General features: G+C 34.3%; 1 protein-coding gene across 1 annotated transcript in view; it reads left to right on the top strand.

Moving 5' to 3' along the window:
* Positions 1 to 17,752, top strand: part of CATSPERE (catsper channel auxiliary subunit epsilon) — a 163,190-nt gene that overhangs the window by 30,478 nt on the left and 114,960 nt on the right. Inside the window, exons 3-5 of the mRNA XM_025878056.2 lie at positions 1,384 to 1,457; positions 1,758 to 1,827; positions 4,408 to 4,478. Of these exons, the coding sequence (XP_025733841.1) occupies positions 1,384 to 1,457; positions 1,758 to 1,827; positions 4,408 to 4,478 (215 nt within the window). The remainder of the gene's footprint in view (positions 1 to 1,383; positions 1,458 to 1,757; positions 1,828 to 4,407; positions 4,479 to 17,752) is intronic.

Here is a 17,752-nt window from a genome sequence, read left to right as displayed (position 1 = left end):
AAATACACACACACCCCAGAGTATTACACAGGCATACCAAAGGATGAGATCATGCCATTTGAAACAACATGGGTGGATTGAGACGGTATGTTAAGTGAAATAAGTCAGACTGAGAAAGACAAATACCATATGATTTCACTCATAAGTGGAATCTTAAAAAACAACAACAGCAACAACAAATGAATAAACAAAAAGCAGAATCAGACCTGTAAATACAGAGAACAAACTGATGGTTGCCAGAGGAAAGGGTGATGGTTTGGGTAAAATGGGTGAATGGGAGTGGGAGATATAGGCTTCCGGTTATTAAATGAATTAAGTCAGGAGAATAAAAGACACAGTATAAGGAATATAGTCAATGAGAGTGTAATAGCAATGTATCAGCACAGATGGTAGCTACACCTGTGAACATGGCATAATATAAAAACTTGTGCAATTACTATGTTGTACATCTAAAACTATTGTAACATTGTATGTCAACTATACTCAAAATTTTTTTGCTTTATATATTTCAGGGTTATGTTATATCTTCTGGTGATTTTCTCTTTTTCTTATACACTGTCATTAATCCTATAATTTCAAATTTATGAGATAGCTGGTATCATAATCCTCATTTTACGACGAAAAACACTGAAGCAGTATTTACAGATGTATATCTACATGAAATTTGTACATATGTTTGTGTACATAATTGTTACTATAAAGGTGAAATTGGGTTCCAACCTTGGCTTAAGAAGAGGACCAGGGATACCTGGGTGGCTCAGTCAGTTAAATGCCTGACTCTTGATCTCAGCTCAGGTCTTGATCTCAGGGTTGTGAGTTCAAGCTTCGTGTCGGGCTCCACACTGGGCCTGGACACTCCTTAAAAAAAGAGGACCAATGTTGAGACTAAGACTGATGATGTTAGAAAGTGGATTAGTATCCTTCAAAAGGGGAAATAACTTATAAATGAAAGAATGTGGAAGCAGAAAAAAATAAGGAATAGGGAAAATGTGACTGATGGAAGTTATAGTGGTAGAGCCCCTGATATGCAGAGTAGGACCTCAGAATTTACCATGACTTGTTTTTAAGTGAAGGACCTTTTCTCACTAATTTTTCTTTATCCTTAGAATCTACTGGAGTGCCAGTCAACTGCTAGACACCTGATAGATTATTTTTGACGTAAAATAAAATAAGAATCATGGTTTTGGGGGGGAAGACATCTGAAGTGTCTTGGAAAAGTTATTTTTCCTTTTTCACATTTCTTTGTACAATTTTAAAGGAATCAAATTTTAGTTATTTTTTTTTTATAGTAGGGACCCAGGAACTTGAGCCCTACATCAGAGCACTGAGATAAAAATTTTGAAGCAGATTTTTCTGTTTGAACTATTTTACCTTCTTTTTTAGATTAAGTTAGAGTATGAAGGAACATTATTTTCTGAGTGGAGTGTGCCAGCAACTTGTTCTGTGAAAAATAAAAGGTAAGATTTTTGCTGTGAATGTCAATATATTGTGTGCATTTACACATAAAAACATATTCATATAGTGTAGACATTCAGATTCAGGGCTGCATTTGAATGCAAATTTCTTCCCATCACATGGATGTGAAAAGAAAGACAAAATCTCTTTGAAAATAGGATAGAAGTAAAATATTGCTATATTTTTTATTTTTCTTATTAACATACAATTGATGTTTTTAGGCTTAAAAAGTAGTAGGGGGATTTTTACTAATCTTGCATGTATCTATGCTTATTTATCTTCCTGTTCTTTTTAAATACTAGCTCACCCAAGACAGAACTGCGTTGTTTTTCTCCTGGTGTTCAGACTATAAGACCAATTGTCACAGGCCCAGTAAGTTGATTTTAATAAGTTATTAAACCTTGCATAATTATCTCCATTACATTTTATATTCCTTATTTTGAACTTTTAACCTGTTTTAAATAGTGTGTTAAGTATGAATAATTTATAAATAAGTATAAATAAATGTTAAATATAAATAAATAAGAATAATAAATATAAATATTGTCAATATGGCAATTTTCAGATATATCTCATAGCAGATTATAAGTTATGAAATGAGGGGCACCTTGGTGGTTCAGTTGGCTAGGCATCTGCCTTCAGCTCAGGTCATGATCCCAGGGTCCCGGGATGGAGCCCCGAGTTGGGCTCCCTGCTCAGCATGGAGTCTGCTTCTCCCTCACTCTCTCCCTCTGTGTGCTTTCTCTCTCAAATAAATAAATAAATCTTTAAAAAAATAAGTTATGAAATGATATGTGATTTTTACATTAGCCTTTTCATCAAGTATGTTAAAGCCCCATTTACCACCTTAATGATAATAGTACTCCCCACTGAGTGGGTCTCATGTCATATACTTTTATGACAATTCCTTGGATTAAAAGCCATTTCTAGCAAGTTTGTTTTTACTATATTTTCTTCAATTCCAGAGAGCATATGCGAATGCAAATACATGAGAGGGATGTTGAATCCTCTCTCATTTACAAAAAGAAAAAAAGAAAAAGTTAAGCATTAAAAACATTGGCTCTCTACTAATGAGTAACAAGTACTAGCCATGCACCTCATAGCTGATATTCCCATACAAGTGTGTCTAAAGCTACTGCTAGAGAGACTCCCTGTGACAAATCTTGTCTTTATTTTGGGGATTGAGCCTTCTTTTTAATTAATAATCTTTATTTTCAGAAAATAAATAGAGTGATGTGGGAGAGGCCAGATGAATATTAATTAATTCATTTTTCCAAAACTTGTAGATTGAAAAATATTTGAATTTCGCTTTTGAGTTTATGAATATTTACCAGGTTCATGGACAAAATTCCTAAGCAAGTAAAAGCTTACTCCTTTTCCTTTTGTTGTATGTTGGAAGCCCAAATGTGCAATGTTATATAGAAAATATGTACACACAAATACATGCATATATAAGAATATCTTTGTCATTTATGTATGGTGCCATCAGATCTCACAACTTTTAAGGATATACATGTAACTTTTGAAATATACTCAAAGGCACTCAGATACAACAACCAAAAATGTCTCCAATGTCCCCTGGCGAGCAAAATCATCTCTGATTCAGAACCATTACAGAAGAAAATTAACTGAATTGTGTTTCAGTGAGCAAGACTGTCTAGGAAAACTATTTACCTTTATACACTCAAAGAGAACACTTCTATTACCAGATGTGGTGTGGGGGCTTGGTTTCCATACAGACTATTTCTGACACCAGCAGAGTGTCCTACAATTCAGAGTTCTGGCATTTTCTACATGGAGTAACTTCACATCCCACAAGTTAAGGGCTCAGTCCCACAAGACTGCCCCACTTCACATGACAATTGCAAGTTCCAGTTTATCACCTAACTGACTGGCTATAAATCCAGGTTCCCACAACCTTCTCCTCAGGTTCAATAATGTGCTAGCACAGCTCAGAGAACTCAGGGAAAAACATTTGCCGGTTATAATAATAAAAGATATGATAAAGGATACAGATGAGCAGCCAGAAAAGAGGTACCTAGGGCAAGGTCTGGAAGGGCCCTGAGCACAAGAGTTTCTGTCCCTGTGGAGTTGGACTGTGTCACCCTGCCAGCATGTGGATGTGTTTACCAACCTGGAAGCACTCTGATTTTTATGGGGGCTTCAACACATAGGCATGATTAATCAACTCATTTTCTACTCCCTCTCCCCTCTCCAGAGGGTGGGAAGTTGACCTAAAGCTTCCAAGCTTCTAATGATGGCTTGGCCTTTCTAGGGACCATCCCATCCAGGAGCCCATCCAGAGTCGCCTCATTAGAATAAAAGGAGCTCTACGTCAGACCCTCCTGTCATTCAGCAGATTGTAAGAGTTGTAGGAGCTCTGCGTCAGGCACCAGAGTCAAAGACCAAATATTAGCAGGAACGGGGTGCAAAGACTCATATGTACATGTTTCATGATTTCACAGAGACAAATATAACAGAAGGGCGCCTGGGTGGCTCAGTTGTTAGGCGTCTGCCTTTGGCTCAAGTCATGATCCCAGGGTTCTGGGATCAAACTAGGTATCTGGCTCCCTGCTCAGCAGGAAGCCTGCTTCCCCCTCTCCCACACCCCCTGCTTGTGTCTCCTCTCCTACTGGGTCTCTCTCTGTCAAATAAATAAATAAGATCTTTAAAAAAAATCCTGCTTAAAAAAAGACAAATATAACAGAAATAATAAGCTATCTAAATTTGTCACTCATGACAAATTAAATTCTTTTTTTTACAAATTAAATTCTTAATTACAAGGAGTAGCTAACAATATTCATTAGTTCTATTCTGAAATTTGTTCATTATACTTCCTCTGATCTTAGATAATTAATTTAGTTCCTCTGTGACTTTTATGACTATATCCAAATTTGTATTTATTTTAAAGTTACCTTTATATACCATAGTTTATTGTCCATTTGCTTTCAGGATTCAGAGGAAGAACGCAATTTGTCTGTGGACAGTTCCCATATTTGTTTCCTGTGGTATTATAAAGTCATGTAAGTAATGTAATACTGAATACAAAGATAACTAATGCTTTTTTTTTAAGTCCGAAGGCAGACATTTAACGACTGAGCCACCCAGACACCCCAATTAATGCTCTTTAAGAGTATTTAGCTTTGGGTACCTGGATTGCTCTGTCAGTTGAGCATCTGCCTTCAGCTCAGGTCATGATCCCAGAGTCCTGGGATCAAGGCCAACGTGGGGCTCCCTGCTCAATGGGGAGTCTACTTCTCCTCTGCTCTTATCCCCTGCTCATGCTCTCTCTCTCTCAAATAAATAAATAAAATATTTTTTATTTAAATATTTAAATACTTTAACTTTGAATTAGCCACAAATGGATTATCTGCATTATTATTTTCATATAAGCTTTTCATTCACCAACCAAGATATACTCAAATAAGATGCCAAACTAATATTGGGGAACAAACATTAAAAATAACAGTAGCAACCACTATTTGAACTTATACTTCTAAGGTTCAGACTTTATGTAAATTATCTCTCTCAATTTTCATAACAAATGCACAAATGTAAGTATTATTATCTTTATTTTATGAATGAGGAAATGTGAGCTTGGATAGGTTAAATAATTTGGATAAAAATACACAGCTACTAAAAGATAGCACTGGGATTTGACTCTGGTTTTTCAGACTACTGGGCTTTTTGATTTCCATTGCATACATCCTGTTCCAAAAGAATACTCTTTGTTTTGGATGGTTTCTCAAACCCATTTTAACATGAGAGTGAATGAACATAACTAAAAAGAGAAAACTGGCACAAGGGAAGATAATTAACTGCATTATAAAATTATTTGACAAGTTAAAAGCATCAATGAATCCAAATATTCTTCATTGTCAGAGTCAAGGCAGTATCCTAAGCCCTGTATAGGATACAAACAACTGTCTTATGTGGCCCTTGCTCTCCAGATGACTATGATACACGTATTTTTTTTTTTTTGTCTACTTAACTTTCCTTCCTTTGGGAGAATTATCCCTCCCCTATTCTGTGATGAAATTAATTTCGTGTGATTGATATGGTACTAACTTCACAACCTCACATTTCATGGGCCACAGTAATTAGTTGAGGATTAACACATGACTCAGGCAGAACCAATCAGAATACTCGTGTCTTCAATAAAAAGCATGGTTCTTGCTGATGGTTGTCTTGGTTTACATGGTCCATTAAAGTCAGGTGGCTTGACAGTTTCTGTGCACTTTTTGGATCGAAGTCCTGATAACTAGATTTTAGCAGGCCCTTCCAGGGGTACATATTTAGGCATTCCTCTCCAAATTATTACCACCTTCCCAGAGTCTTACCAAGAAGCAAGGACTGAGTCTCTGCTACTCCTGAAACTGGCAGACTTCTGTCCTTGTTGTGGGTTTCAGAAATGCCAATTACCAGGTTTCTCCTGTGGATTTTGAACCAACTGGGAAATAGACAAGGGAAAATGTGGGGATAAAAATTCCTGATACAGCTGAACGGGAGAATAGAACCTGCTTCTCCAGCCATATGGGCTATTTTCTGCTTCCCCCAAGTAGAGACCATGGGGGACCATCAGAGAAGAGAATCTGCCAAAAAAGCATTTATAGACAGTTTCCGACATTTCCAATCTCATACATACTGAGCCCCAAGACCTGGTGAAAGAGATGGGTCTCCATAACCCTGATCTGGTTATGGATAATGAAAGCAAAATCAGAAGAAGCATTATCCAGGGGGACAGGTTAGCCCAAAAGAGAGAACTCAGTGGGAGCTAAGTGTTTTTCTGTTACATAGGTGGTAAAAATGTTCACAATCTGTCACCTGTAAAAATACCATTTAAAGAATAAGATGAAACTAATATCCAGGTATTCATCACACAAGTCAAGAAATAGAACATTATAGGTACCCTAAAATCTGCTACTTAGAAATGCAGAATCTGGGGCCTCATTCCCAAGCTCCTAAATCATTATGTGCATTTTAACAAGATCCTATAGACATTGTATATACATTACTGCTTAGGACGTACCACTCCTAGTGGGACATACCACTCCTAGTGGGACATACCACTCCAAGTAGAATTGACTAGAAGTAGGATATGCATTTGTTCAACTTTACTAGTTAATGCCTAATTGCTTTTTGAAAAGATAGTTCAAATGTACACCTCCACCAGCTGTGGATAGAAGTTCCCATTGTGCTGCATCCTCACCAACACTTAATATAATCTGACTTTTTAATTTGCCAATCTAGTAGATGTGAAATTATATCATTGTGCTTTTAATTTGCATTTCCCTGATTACTATTGAGCATATTTTCAGTTATTCATGAGGAATTTTTCTTTCCTCTCTGTAAAATGAACATTTTTACCCATTTTTGAGTTATTTTTATGTTCATAATAATTTATAAGATTTCATTACATTTTAATTACTAGGACATTATCTATACATTTCAACATGTATATTGAAGGAGTTCTATCCCAGTTTATGTAGCTTTTCACTTCTTATGATCTCTATTGATAACTTACATCCTTCCTGTTGTAGAGGAATTTATCAACTCTTACCTTAATGGGTTTGTGAGTTTTTAAATCAATTTAAGAAATCTTTTGCTCTGAGTTCATAAAAATAGCCTCCTATGTTGTTTTCTTAAAGTTCTTAATCCATCTGGAATTAGTTTTTGCATATGCTTTGAGATAGAGATCCAGTTTTATGTTTTTGACATGAATAATTAATTTTATCAGACCTAATTATTGAATAATGTATTTACCAATAATGCCTACTTTGTCGTAGATCAGTTTTCCGTGTATGCAGGTTTCTTCCCATCAGGCTATTCTGTTCAGCTGATCTATTTGTCTACTTAAATCAATACTACATTATCTTTATTACTATGATTTAATTTTGCAAATCTTGATAAGGCGCAGTGCACCTGGACTCTGACCCCAACTCTTGACCTTCTTCAGGAGTCTCTTAGCTATGTATTGGGCCCATTTTAACTGCCTATGAATTTTTAGAACTGGTTTGTCAAATTCCACAAAAACTCTAGTAGGGATTTTTATAATTGTCTAAATATTTAAATCAATTGGAGAGTCTTTCAATTCAAGAATAATATATAATCTTCCATTTATTTAGGTCTTTTTACATGTCTGCCAATAAAATTTTATAATTTTTCATGTAAATGCTTGGACATTTTCATTAGACTTATTCCGAGATGCTTTATAATTTTGTTGCTATACACTCAATTTTTTAAAGTTGCATTTTCTAACCAGACCTTCCTATTGTATAGAACACAATTTACTTTTGAATATTGATTTTTGTATTCAGCAACCTTGCTAAATTCTTATATTAATTCTAATAATTTATTTATATATTCTCTTGGAATTTTTACAAATCATATCACCTGCAAATAATGGTGGTTTTGTTTATCACTTTCCAATAACCATGCCTTTTCTTTCATTCATTCTTACTGCATGGCTAGAATATTCAGTATTCTTACTGCACAGCTAAAAGGGTGAAAACAGGCTTCCTTACCGTATTCCTGATCTTAAAAGGGAGGCTCTCATTGTTTCACTATTTTGCAGAATATTTGTTGTAGATTATGAATTAACCTTTACCCAGGTAAGGAACTTCCCTTTTATTCTAAGTTAGTGGTGAATTTTTCTTAGGAATCAGTGCTGAAATTTATGCAGAGTTTTTTTCTGTTTGCACTTAAAAGCTCATATGGTTTTCCTGTTTTACTATGTTAATGATGAAAAATAGTTATTAATATTCATACATTAAACTTACCTTGTGTTTCTAGAATAAGCCAACTTGGTCTTGATGAATTATTTCATATACATTGATGGATTTTGTCTGTTAATTTTCTGTTCAGATTTTTTTGGTGTAAATACTCATAAGTGAAGTTAGCCTGTGGTTTTACTCTCATTGTACTATCATTTTCCACATTTGCTATCAAGACTGTGGTAGACTCACAACATAAGTTAGGAGTAGTCATTCTTTTCCATTCCTAGAGACTTTGTGTGAGATTGAAATATATATGTTCTTTGAGTATTCAATGGAAATTTGCATGGAAGTTTACTTGAATCTAGATTGTGTGTGTGTGTGTGTGTGTGTGTGTGTGTGTGTGTGTGTGTGTGTGTGTGTAGAAGGATTTCCTAAGTGTTAATTCAACTTTTTAATGGTCATAATGCTATTTTGGAATTCTAATTATTGTAAAATCCATTTTTGTAAGTAGTATTTTTCTAGAAATTTATCCATGTCTTCAGTTAGCAATTTATCATCAACTTTAATATCAAAAATTACTATCCTCCTATATATTTTGGTCTCTGAGGTAGTTGTAGTTACACTTCTGTTTTAATATTTCTAATAATTTTATTTGTATCTTCCTTTGTTTCCATGTCCTTGTGGTATTTCTATTTTATTAGTCTTTTAGACTAGTCAAAAGAACCATCTTTTGGCTTTGTTGAGCTTTTCTATTTCAGCTCATACTTCCATTATTTCCTTCTTTGAGTTTGTTTTTCTAAAACTTAAATTGGCTATTTAGTCCATTAGGCTTGAGGCTTTTTTCTGAATGTGTATGTTTAAGGCAATCAATTTTCTTCTAAGCACCTTTGTAACTGCTTCAAGTATTGCAAATACCTCCTAATTGTGATTTTTCATTTTTCATTTGCTCAGAAATAATTTTCTAATCCCTGCTACAATTTGTTTGACCAATGACTTGTTTAGAAATGCATTTTTCAATTTACAAGCACATGAGTGTTTCTAATTATTATTTTTTATTTATAACCTAATTGTATTTTGATCAGGGAAGTGCCAGAGTCTAATTTTTGGCCTAGCATGTAATCAGTTTTTATAAATGTCCCATGTGAACCTAAAGAAAATATATTTTCCTTGTTGGGTCAAGTATTCAGGTTTGTTATGTGAACTGTTCAGATCTTCTGCATACTTATTTGACTCATTGTCAGCTTGATCTATCAATTAATGAGAGGGTTCTGCTCAGATATCCCAGTAGGATGGTAGATGTGTTATTGTTCCTTGTAGGTAACTACGTTTTTGTTTTATATTTTGAGGTTATCTTTTAGGTGTATGTAACTTCAGAATTATTGAGCCTTTTTATTTTTTTTTTTATTTTTTTCTAAAGATTTTTATTTATTTATTTGAGAGAGAGAATGAGAGACAGAGAGCATGAGAGGGAGGAGGGTGAGAAGGAGAAGCAGACTCTCTGCTGAGCAGGGAGCCCGATGTGGGACTCGATCCCGGGACTCCAGGATCATGACCTGAGCCGAAGGCAGTCGCTTAACCAACTGAGCCACCCAGGCGCCCTATTGAGCCTTTTTAAAGAATTGAAACTTTATTTGTAGTGATGTTGCTTCTTACTTGTAATCCTTTTTAATTTTTTTGCCTTATGTTCTGCTTTGTTTTATTCATGGGTCTTTATTGATTTTCAAGTTCTCTATAAACTTACATTTTAAGAGTTTCATTTATGAATGCTGTGAAACTGGATTTGCTGTTTCCTAGTACAACGATCTTTTAATTGGTTTAGTGCATTTATCTTTACTGTGATTACTTAAGTATTTAAATTTATAACTGTGGTAGCAATAAATGTGCTTTCCATTTACCTGCTTAAAACCCTTTACGTCTTTAGAATGTTTTAATCCTGACCATGCCTTCGTCAATATTTTCATTACAGTCAGTTCCTTTCTCCTTTTTTCTTGGCTTTCTTTTTTTTCCTGATTCAAATTTCCTTCATACTTATTTAGAAATTATGAACTGTATGTCTATCTTACATGATACTCCAGTAATTTTAACGTGTATTGAGTCTAAATTTAACTTATTCTTCTCTCAAACAATGCAAGAATCTTTAGAATACTTTAATTTGATATACCTCTTTCAACTTGTATGCCTTTGTATTCAGTATTTTAGTTCCAGTTTATTTTTATACTCTCAAATTTGACATTATTATTACTGTATTTTACCTTTATACAAGAATTTCTCTTATGTCTCAGAGACATAAGAGATGTCTCAATGCTCTCTGAGTTTACTTCTGCCTGAAATACTTCATTTAGTATTTCAACTAGTGAGGTAACCTGTCAATGGTAAATACTCAGCTTTTGTTTGTCATAAAATGTTTTTATTAAATTTTATTCCTGAAAGAGAGTTTTGGTGGGTAAATAATTCTAGTTTCACAGTTATTTTCTCTCAGATTATGAAGACATTTTTCTACTTTGTTCATCTCATATTATTAATCATCAGGATGGTTACATTTCCTTTGTAGATTATCTTTTCTTCCCCATGTGGTTGCTTTTGAGATATTCCACATTTGCTAAAAAATTGCTAAATTACTATGATTTGTGAAGTTATAGTACTATGATTTGTGATTGGGATAGACAACTACATATACCATACAATCATCATATAAAACAATATATAGAATATTTCAGCCTTCTCAGAAAGTTTGCTTTTACAATCTCTTACCCCTACAGGCAGCCACTGTTCTGATTTATATCACTATAGCTTAGCTTTCCCATTCTTGAATTTTATATAAATGTAATTATAATGTATGTACTCTTCTGTATCTGGCTTCTTTTTTTAATTTTAATTTTTTTTTTTTGAGAGAGAGAGAGCACATGCCCATGAGCAGGGGGAGGGGCAGGGAGAGGGGGGAGGAACAGAGAGAGGGAGGAGGGGAAAGAGAGGAGAGAGAGAGAATCCTGAGCAAGCTCCATGCTCAGCTTGGCTCAGAGCCTGACACGGGACTTGATCTCACCACTGGGAGATCATGACCTGAGAGGAAACCAACAGACAGATTCTTAACTGACTGAGCCACCCAGGCAGCACTGTATCTGGCTTCTTATCTTGAGTATAAGACTACTGAGACAAATCCATGTTGTTGTAGGTTTCTGTGGTTTGTTCCTTTTTATTTTTAAATAGTATCATTATATAATAACACCTCAATTTGTTTATCCATTCTTCTTTGTTGTTGCATATTTGGGTTTTATCCAGTTTGGGGCTTTTATGAATAGAGCTCCTGTGTACACTTTTGTACAAGTCTTTTTGCAGATGTAGATTTTCATTTCTTTTTCAGGGGTAGAATTTCTGGATCATGGGATAGGCAAATATTAAACTTTGTAAGAAAGAGTCAAATCACTTTCCAAAGCAATTACTTACCAGCAATGTATGAGCATTCCAATTGCTCCATATTTCTACCAATATTTGGTGTTTTCATTACAATGGCAATTAAGTGGTATGTCTTTTTTTAAATTCAGTTTTTAATTTAAATTCTAGTTAGTTAATGTATATGGTAAAATTGGTTTCAGGTGTAGAATTTAGTGATTCATTACTTAACATATAATACCCAATGCTCATTACAACAACAATCTCCTTAACACCCATCACCCATTTAGCCCATCCTCCACCCATCTCTCCTCCAGCAACCCTCAGTTTGTTCTCTGTAGTTGAGTCTTTTATGGTTTGCTTCCTTTTTTTTTCCTTCCCCATGTTCATCTACTTTGTTTCTTAAATTCTACATATGAGTGAAATCATATGGTATTTGTCTTTCTCTGACTGACCTGTTTCACTTAGCATAATGCACTGTAGCTCTATCCACATTGTCACAAATGGCAAGATTTCATTCTTTTTGATGGGTGAGTAATATTCCATTGTGTGTGTGTGTGTGTGTGTGTGTGTGTGTGTGTGTGTGTGTGTGTATACCACATCTTCTTTATCCATTCATCAGTTGATGGACATTTGGACTCTTAACATAGTTCGGCTATTGTTGATAATGCTGCTATAAACATTGGGGTGCATGTGCCCCTTCAAATCTGTATTTTTGTGTTCTTTGGATAAATACCTAGTAATGCAATTTCTGGGTCATGGGATAGTTCTGTTTTTAACTTTTTGAGGAATCTCCATACTGTTTTCCACAGTGGCTGCACCAGTTTGCATTTCCACCCACAGTGTATGAGTGTTCCCCTTTCTACCCATCTTTGTCAACTTCTGTTGTTTCCTGTGTTGTTAGTTTTAGCCATTCTGACAGGTGTGAGGTATATCTCATCGTGATTTTGATTTGTATTTCCTTGATGATAAGTGATGTTGAGCGTCTTTTCATGTGTCTGTTAGCCATCTGTAGGTCTTCCTTGGAAAAATGTTCATATCTTCTGCCCATTTCTTAACTGGATTATTTATTTTGAGGTGTTGAGTTTCATAAGTTCTTTATAGATTTTGGATACTAACCCTTTATCAGATATGTCATTTGCAAATATCTTCTCCCTTTCCATAGGTTGTCTTTCAGTTTTGTTGATTGTTTCCTTCACTGTGCAAAAGATTTTTTTTAAGATTTTATTTATTTATTTGACAGAGAGAGTGAGAGAGCACAAGCAGGGGGAACAGTAGAGGGAGAGGGAGAAGCAGGCTCCCTGCCAAGCAGGGAGCCTGATGTGGGGCTCGATCCCAGGACCCTGAGATCATGACCTGAGCTGAAGGCAGACGCTTAACCGTCTGAGCCACCCAGGTGCCCCTGTGCAGAAGTTTTTTATCTTGATGAAGGCCCAGTCATTGTTGTTTATATTTGCATTTCCTTGATGACTAATGATGTTGAGTATTTTTCATGAGGTTATTGACCACTCCCAAATGACCTTTTGCAAATTACACGTTCAAGTCTTTTACCTAGTTTTTGATTGGGTTGTTTGTCCTTTTACCATTAATTTGTAGTATTTCTTTATACAAGTCCTATGTCATATATATGTTTTGTGAATATTGGCTATTTGGGGTCTTCGGTGGCTCCATACACATTTTAGAATTGTTTCTTCTGTTTCTGTGGGAAATTTGATAGGGATTTTATTGAATCTATAGGTTTTGGGTAGTATGAATAATGTGATATTAACTCTCCTGATCCATGAACATGGGATTTATTTCCATTTATTTGGGTCATCTTCAATTTCTTTTTATCAATGTCATAGTTTTTGGTGTATAGATCTTTCACTTCCTTGGTTAAACTTGTTACTAAGTATTTTATTGTTTTTGATGCTATTGTAAATGGAATTGTTTTCTTCCCCTTTTTCAGATTGTTTATTGTTAGTGTATAGAAACACAACTTATTTCTGCATGTTGATTTCATATGCTTCAACTTTACTAAACTTGATTATTTTTAACAGTTTCTTGGTGGAGTCTTTAGGATTTTCTATATATAAGATCATATCAGCAAGCAGAGACAATTTACCTTCTCCCTTTCTGATTTGGATGCCTTTTATTTCTTTTTCTTGCCTGATTGCTCTGGTTAAGATTTCCTATACTGTGTTGAATAGGAGTGGTGAGAGTGGGAACTCTAGTCTTGTTCTTGATCTTAGAGGAAAATTTTCAACATTTCACCATTGGCTGTTATGTTAGCTGTGGGCTTGCATATATCACCATTATTATGTTGAGTTATGTTCTCTCTATACTCAATTTGTTGAGAGTTTTTATTAAGAAAGGATGTTGTATTTTGTCAAATGTTTTTCTGCATGTTTTGAAATGATCATATGATTTTATCTTTCATTCTATTAATGTGGTGTATCACATTTATTGATCTGTATATGCTGAACCATCCTTTCATCCAGAAATACATTTCATTTGATCCTCATGTATGATCCTTTCAATATGCTGTTGAATTCAGTTTACTAGTATGTTGTTGAGAATTTTCGCATCTATTCATCATCATTTCTTGTAGTGTCATTTTCTGATTCATATCAGGGTAATGCTGGCCTTATGAAATGAGTTTTGGAGTTTCCTCCTCTTCAGTTTTTTGGAAGAGTTTGAAAAGGATTGTCATTCATTCTTCTTGAAATATGTGATAGAATTTACTAGTGAAGCCATCTATTCCTGGGCTTTTCTTTGATGAAAGATTTGTTCTTACTGATTCAATCCCCGACTCATTATTAGTCTGTCAGATGTTCTACTTCCTCCTGATTTAGTCTTGGTAGATGATATCTTTTTAGTAATTTCTTTCTTTCTTCTAGATTGTGAAGTATATTGGTCTATAATTGTTCATAGTAGTCTCTTATGGTCATCTGCTTTTCTGTAGAATTTGTAGTAATGTCTACACTTTCATTTCTGATTTTAGTAGTTTGAGTATTCTTTTTCCTTAATTTAGTTAAAGTTTCACCAATTTTGTTTATCTTTTCAAAAAACAATTCTTAGTTTTGTTGATCTTTTCTGTTGTTTTTCTGGTCTCCATTTATTTCTGCTCTGATCTTTGTTATTTCCATTTTTCTGCTAACTTTGGGCTTAGCTTTTTCTTCTTTTTCTAGTTCCTTGAAGTATAAACTTAGGTTGATTACTTTAGATCTTTCTTTTTCCTTAGTGTGGGTATTTACCACTCTAAATGCCTCTTCTTGAACTATTTTTTTTGCATCCCATAAGTTTGTTAGATTGTGTTTTCTTTTTCATTTGTTTCAAGATATTTTTTGAATTTCCTTTTGATTTCATCTTTGATTCATTGGTTGTTCACTGTGTTTTTAATGTCCACATATTTGTGAATTTTCCAGTTTTCCTCCTGTTACTGATCTAGTTTGTACTATTGTGGTCATAAAAGATATATGGTATGATTTCAATATTTTAAAATTTTCTAAGACTTATTTTTTTTAACCTAACATTTGATCTATCCTGGGGAATGTTCCATGTGTGCTCGAGAAGAATGTATATTCCGTTGCTGTTGGATGGAATATTCTGTTTAGGTCTGTTAGGTCCATTTGGTCTAAACTATGGTTCAAGGCCAACTTTCCCTTATTGATTATCTATCTAGATGATCTATCCATTGTTGAAAATGGAGTACTGAAGGTCCCCTACTATTATTATATTATTGTGTATCGCTCCCTTCAGATCTGTTAGTATTTGCTTAATGTATGGTGCTCTGATGTTGGGAGTATACATATTTACAACTGTTATATCCTCTTGAGGAATTGGCTTCTTTATTATTACATAATTACTTTCTTTGTCTCTTATTAAACTTTTTAACTTATAATCTATTTTGTCTGATGTAAATATAGCTACCCCACTCTATTCTGGTTTCCACTTGCATGAGCCGTCTTTTTCTATCCCTTCACTTTGAGCCTATATATGTCCTTGAAGCTGAAGTGAGTCTTTTATAAGCAGCATATAATGGGGTCTTATTTTTTATACATGCAGCCATTCTATACCTTTGATTGGAGAATTTAATCCATTTACATTAAAAGTGATTATTGTTAGGTAAGGACTTACCAATTCCATTTTATTAATCATTTCCCTGCTGTTTTGTATTCTTCTGCTCTTTTCTTCCTCTCTTCCTGTCCCTTTGTAAATTGATGATTTTCCACAATGGTATACTTTGATTCCTTTCTCTTTATCTTGTGTGTACCTATGATAGCTGGGTTTTGTTTTGTTTTCTTTTCGCTGTGGTTTCCCTTTGGCTTACTTGAAACATCTGTCTATTTGTGGCTGATAGCAGCTTACCTTCTATCACATTCAAAACTCTACGATTTTATTTCCCCACCCCATATTTTATGTTTTTCTGTCACTGTTTACATCTCTTTAAAATTTTTAGTGTATTTTTATGTTTATTTTTTTATTCAAATATAATTAACATACAGTGTTATAATAGCTTCAGGTGTACACTATAATGATTCAATAATTCTATACATTCGCAGTGCTAATCAAGATAAGTGTACTCTTAATGCCCCTCCCTCTGGCAACCATCAGTTTCTTCTCTATATTTAAGAGTCTGGTTTTTGTCTCTTTTTTTTTTCTTTGCTTGTTTGTCTGTTTCTTAAAGAGTACATGTAGTGAAATCATATGATAATTGTCTTTCTCTGACTGACTTATTTATCTTAGCATTATACTCTCTATGTCCACCAATGTTGTTGCAAATGGCAAGATTTTATCTCATTTTTATAGCTGAGTACTAATCTGTTATATATATATATATATACCATATCTATGGATGGACATTTGGGTTGCTTCCATATTTTGACTATTGTAAATAATGCTGCAATAAACATATGGGTGCATATATCTTTTCAAATTAATGATTTCCTTTTCTTTGGGTAAATACCCAGCAGTAGAATTACTGGATGATGTGGTAATTCTATGTTTAATTTTTTTGTTAATTTCTTTATCTCAGAAGGGCTGCACCAATTTGCATTCCCATCAACAGTGCATGACAGTTCCTTTTCCTCCACATCCTAACACTTATTATTTGTTGTGTTTTTTATTCTAGCCATTCTGACAGATGTGAGGCAATATCTCACTTGGTTTTGATTCGAATTTTCCTGATGATTAATGATGTTGAACATCTTTTCATGTCTCCATTGGCCATCCATATGTCTTCTTTGGAAAAATATCTACTTGTGTCCTCTGCTCATTTTTTAACTGGATTATTTCAGTTTTTATGATGTTGAGTTGTGTAAGTTCTTTGTGTATTTTGGATATTAACCTGTTACTGGATATATACATTGCAGATATCTTCTCTTATTCAGTAAGTTGCCTTCTTATTTTGTTGATGGTTTCCTTTGCTGTGTCAAAGCTTTTTACTTTGATGTAATCTCAATAGTTTAATTTTGCTTTTGTTTCCCCCAACTAAGGAGACATATCTAGGAAAATGTTTCTACTGATGATAAGAAATTACTGCCTGTGTTTTCTTCTAGGAGTTTTATAGTTTCAGGTCTCACATTTAGGTCTTTAATCCATTTTGAGTTTATTTTTGTGCATGGTATAAGACAGTGGTCTGGTTTCATTCTTCTATATGTAGCTGTCCAGTTTCCCCAGCACTGTTTATTGAAAAGACTGTCCTTTCTGCATTGTATATTTTAGTATCTTTTGTCATAGATTAATTGAACATAAAAGTATGGATTTATTTCTAGGATGTCTATTCTGTTCTATTGCTCTTTTTGTCTATTTTTGTGTCTATACCATACTGTTTTGATTACTACCACTCTGTAGGATATCTTGAAATCTGAAATTGTGATACCTCCACCTTTGTTGTTCTATATCAAGATTGCTTTGACTGTTTGGGGTCTTTTGTGGTTCCATACAAATTTTAGGATTATTTGCTCTGGTTCTGTGGAAAATGCTGTTGTTATTTTGATAGTGATTGCATTAAATCTGTAGATTGCTTTGGGTAGTATGGACATTTTAACAATATTGATTCTCCCAATCCATGAACATGGACTCTCTTTCCATTTGTTTGTGTCCTCTTCAATTTCTTTCATCAGTGTTTTACAGTTTTCAGAGCATAGGTCTTTCATCTCCTTTATTAAGTTTATTCTTAGGTATTTTATTCTTTTTGGTGTAATTAT

The sequence above is a fragment of the Callorhinus ursinus genome, unplaced genomic scaffold (assembly GCF_003265705.2).
Source record: "Callorhinus ursinus isolate GAN/ISIS: 27379988/994484 unplaced genomic scaffold, GSC_fseal_2.0 scaffold13, whole genome shotgun sequence".
In the NCBI taxonomy this organism is placed as follows: Eukaryota; Metazoa; Chordata; class Mammalia; order Carnivora; family Otariidae; genus Callorhinus; species Callorhinus ursinus.
This window is presented reverse-complemented; position numbering and strand designations above follow the sequence as displayed.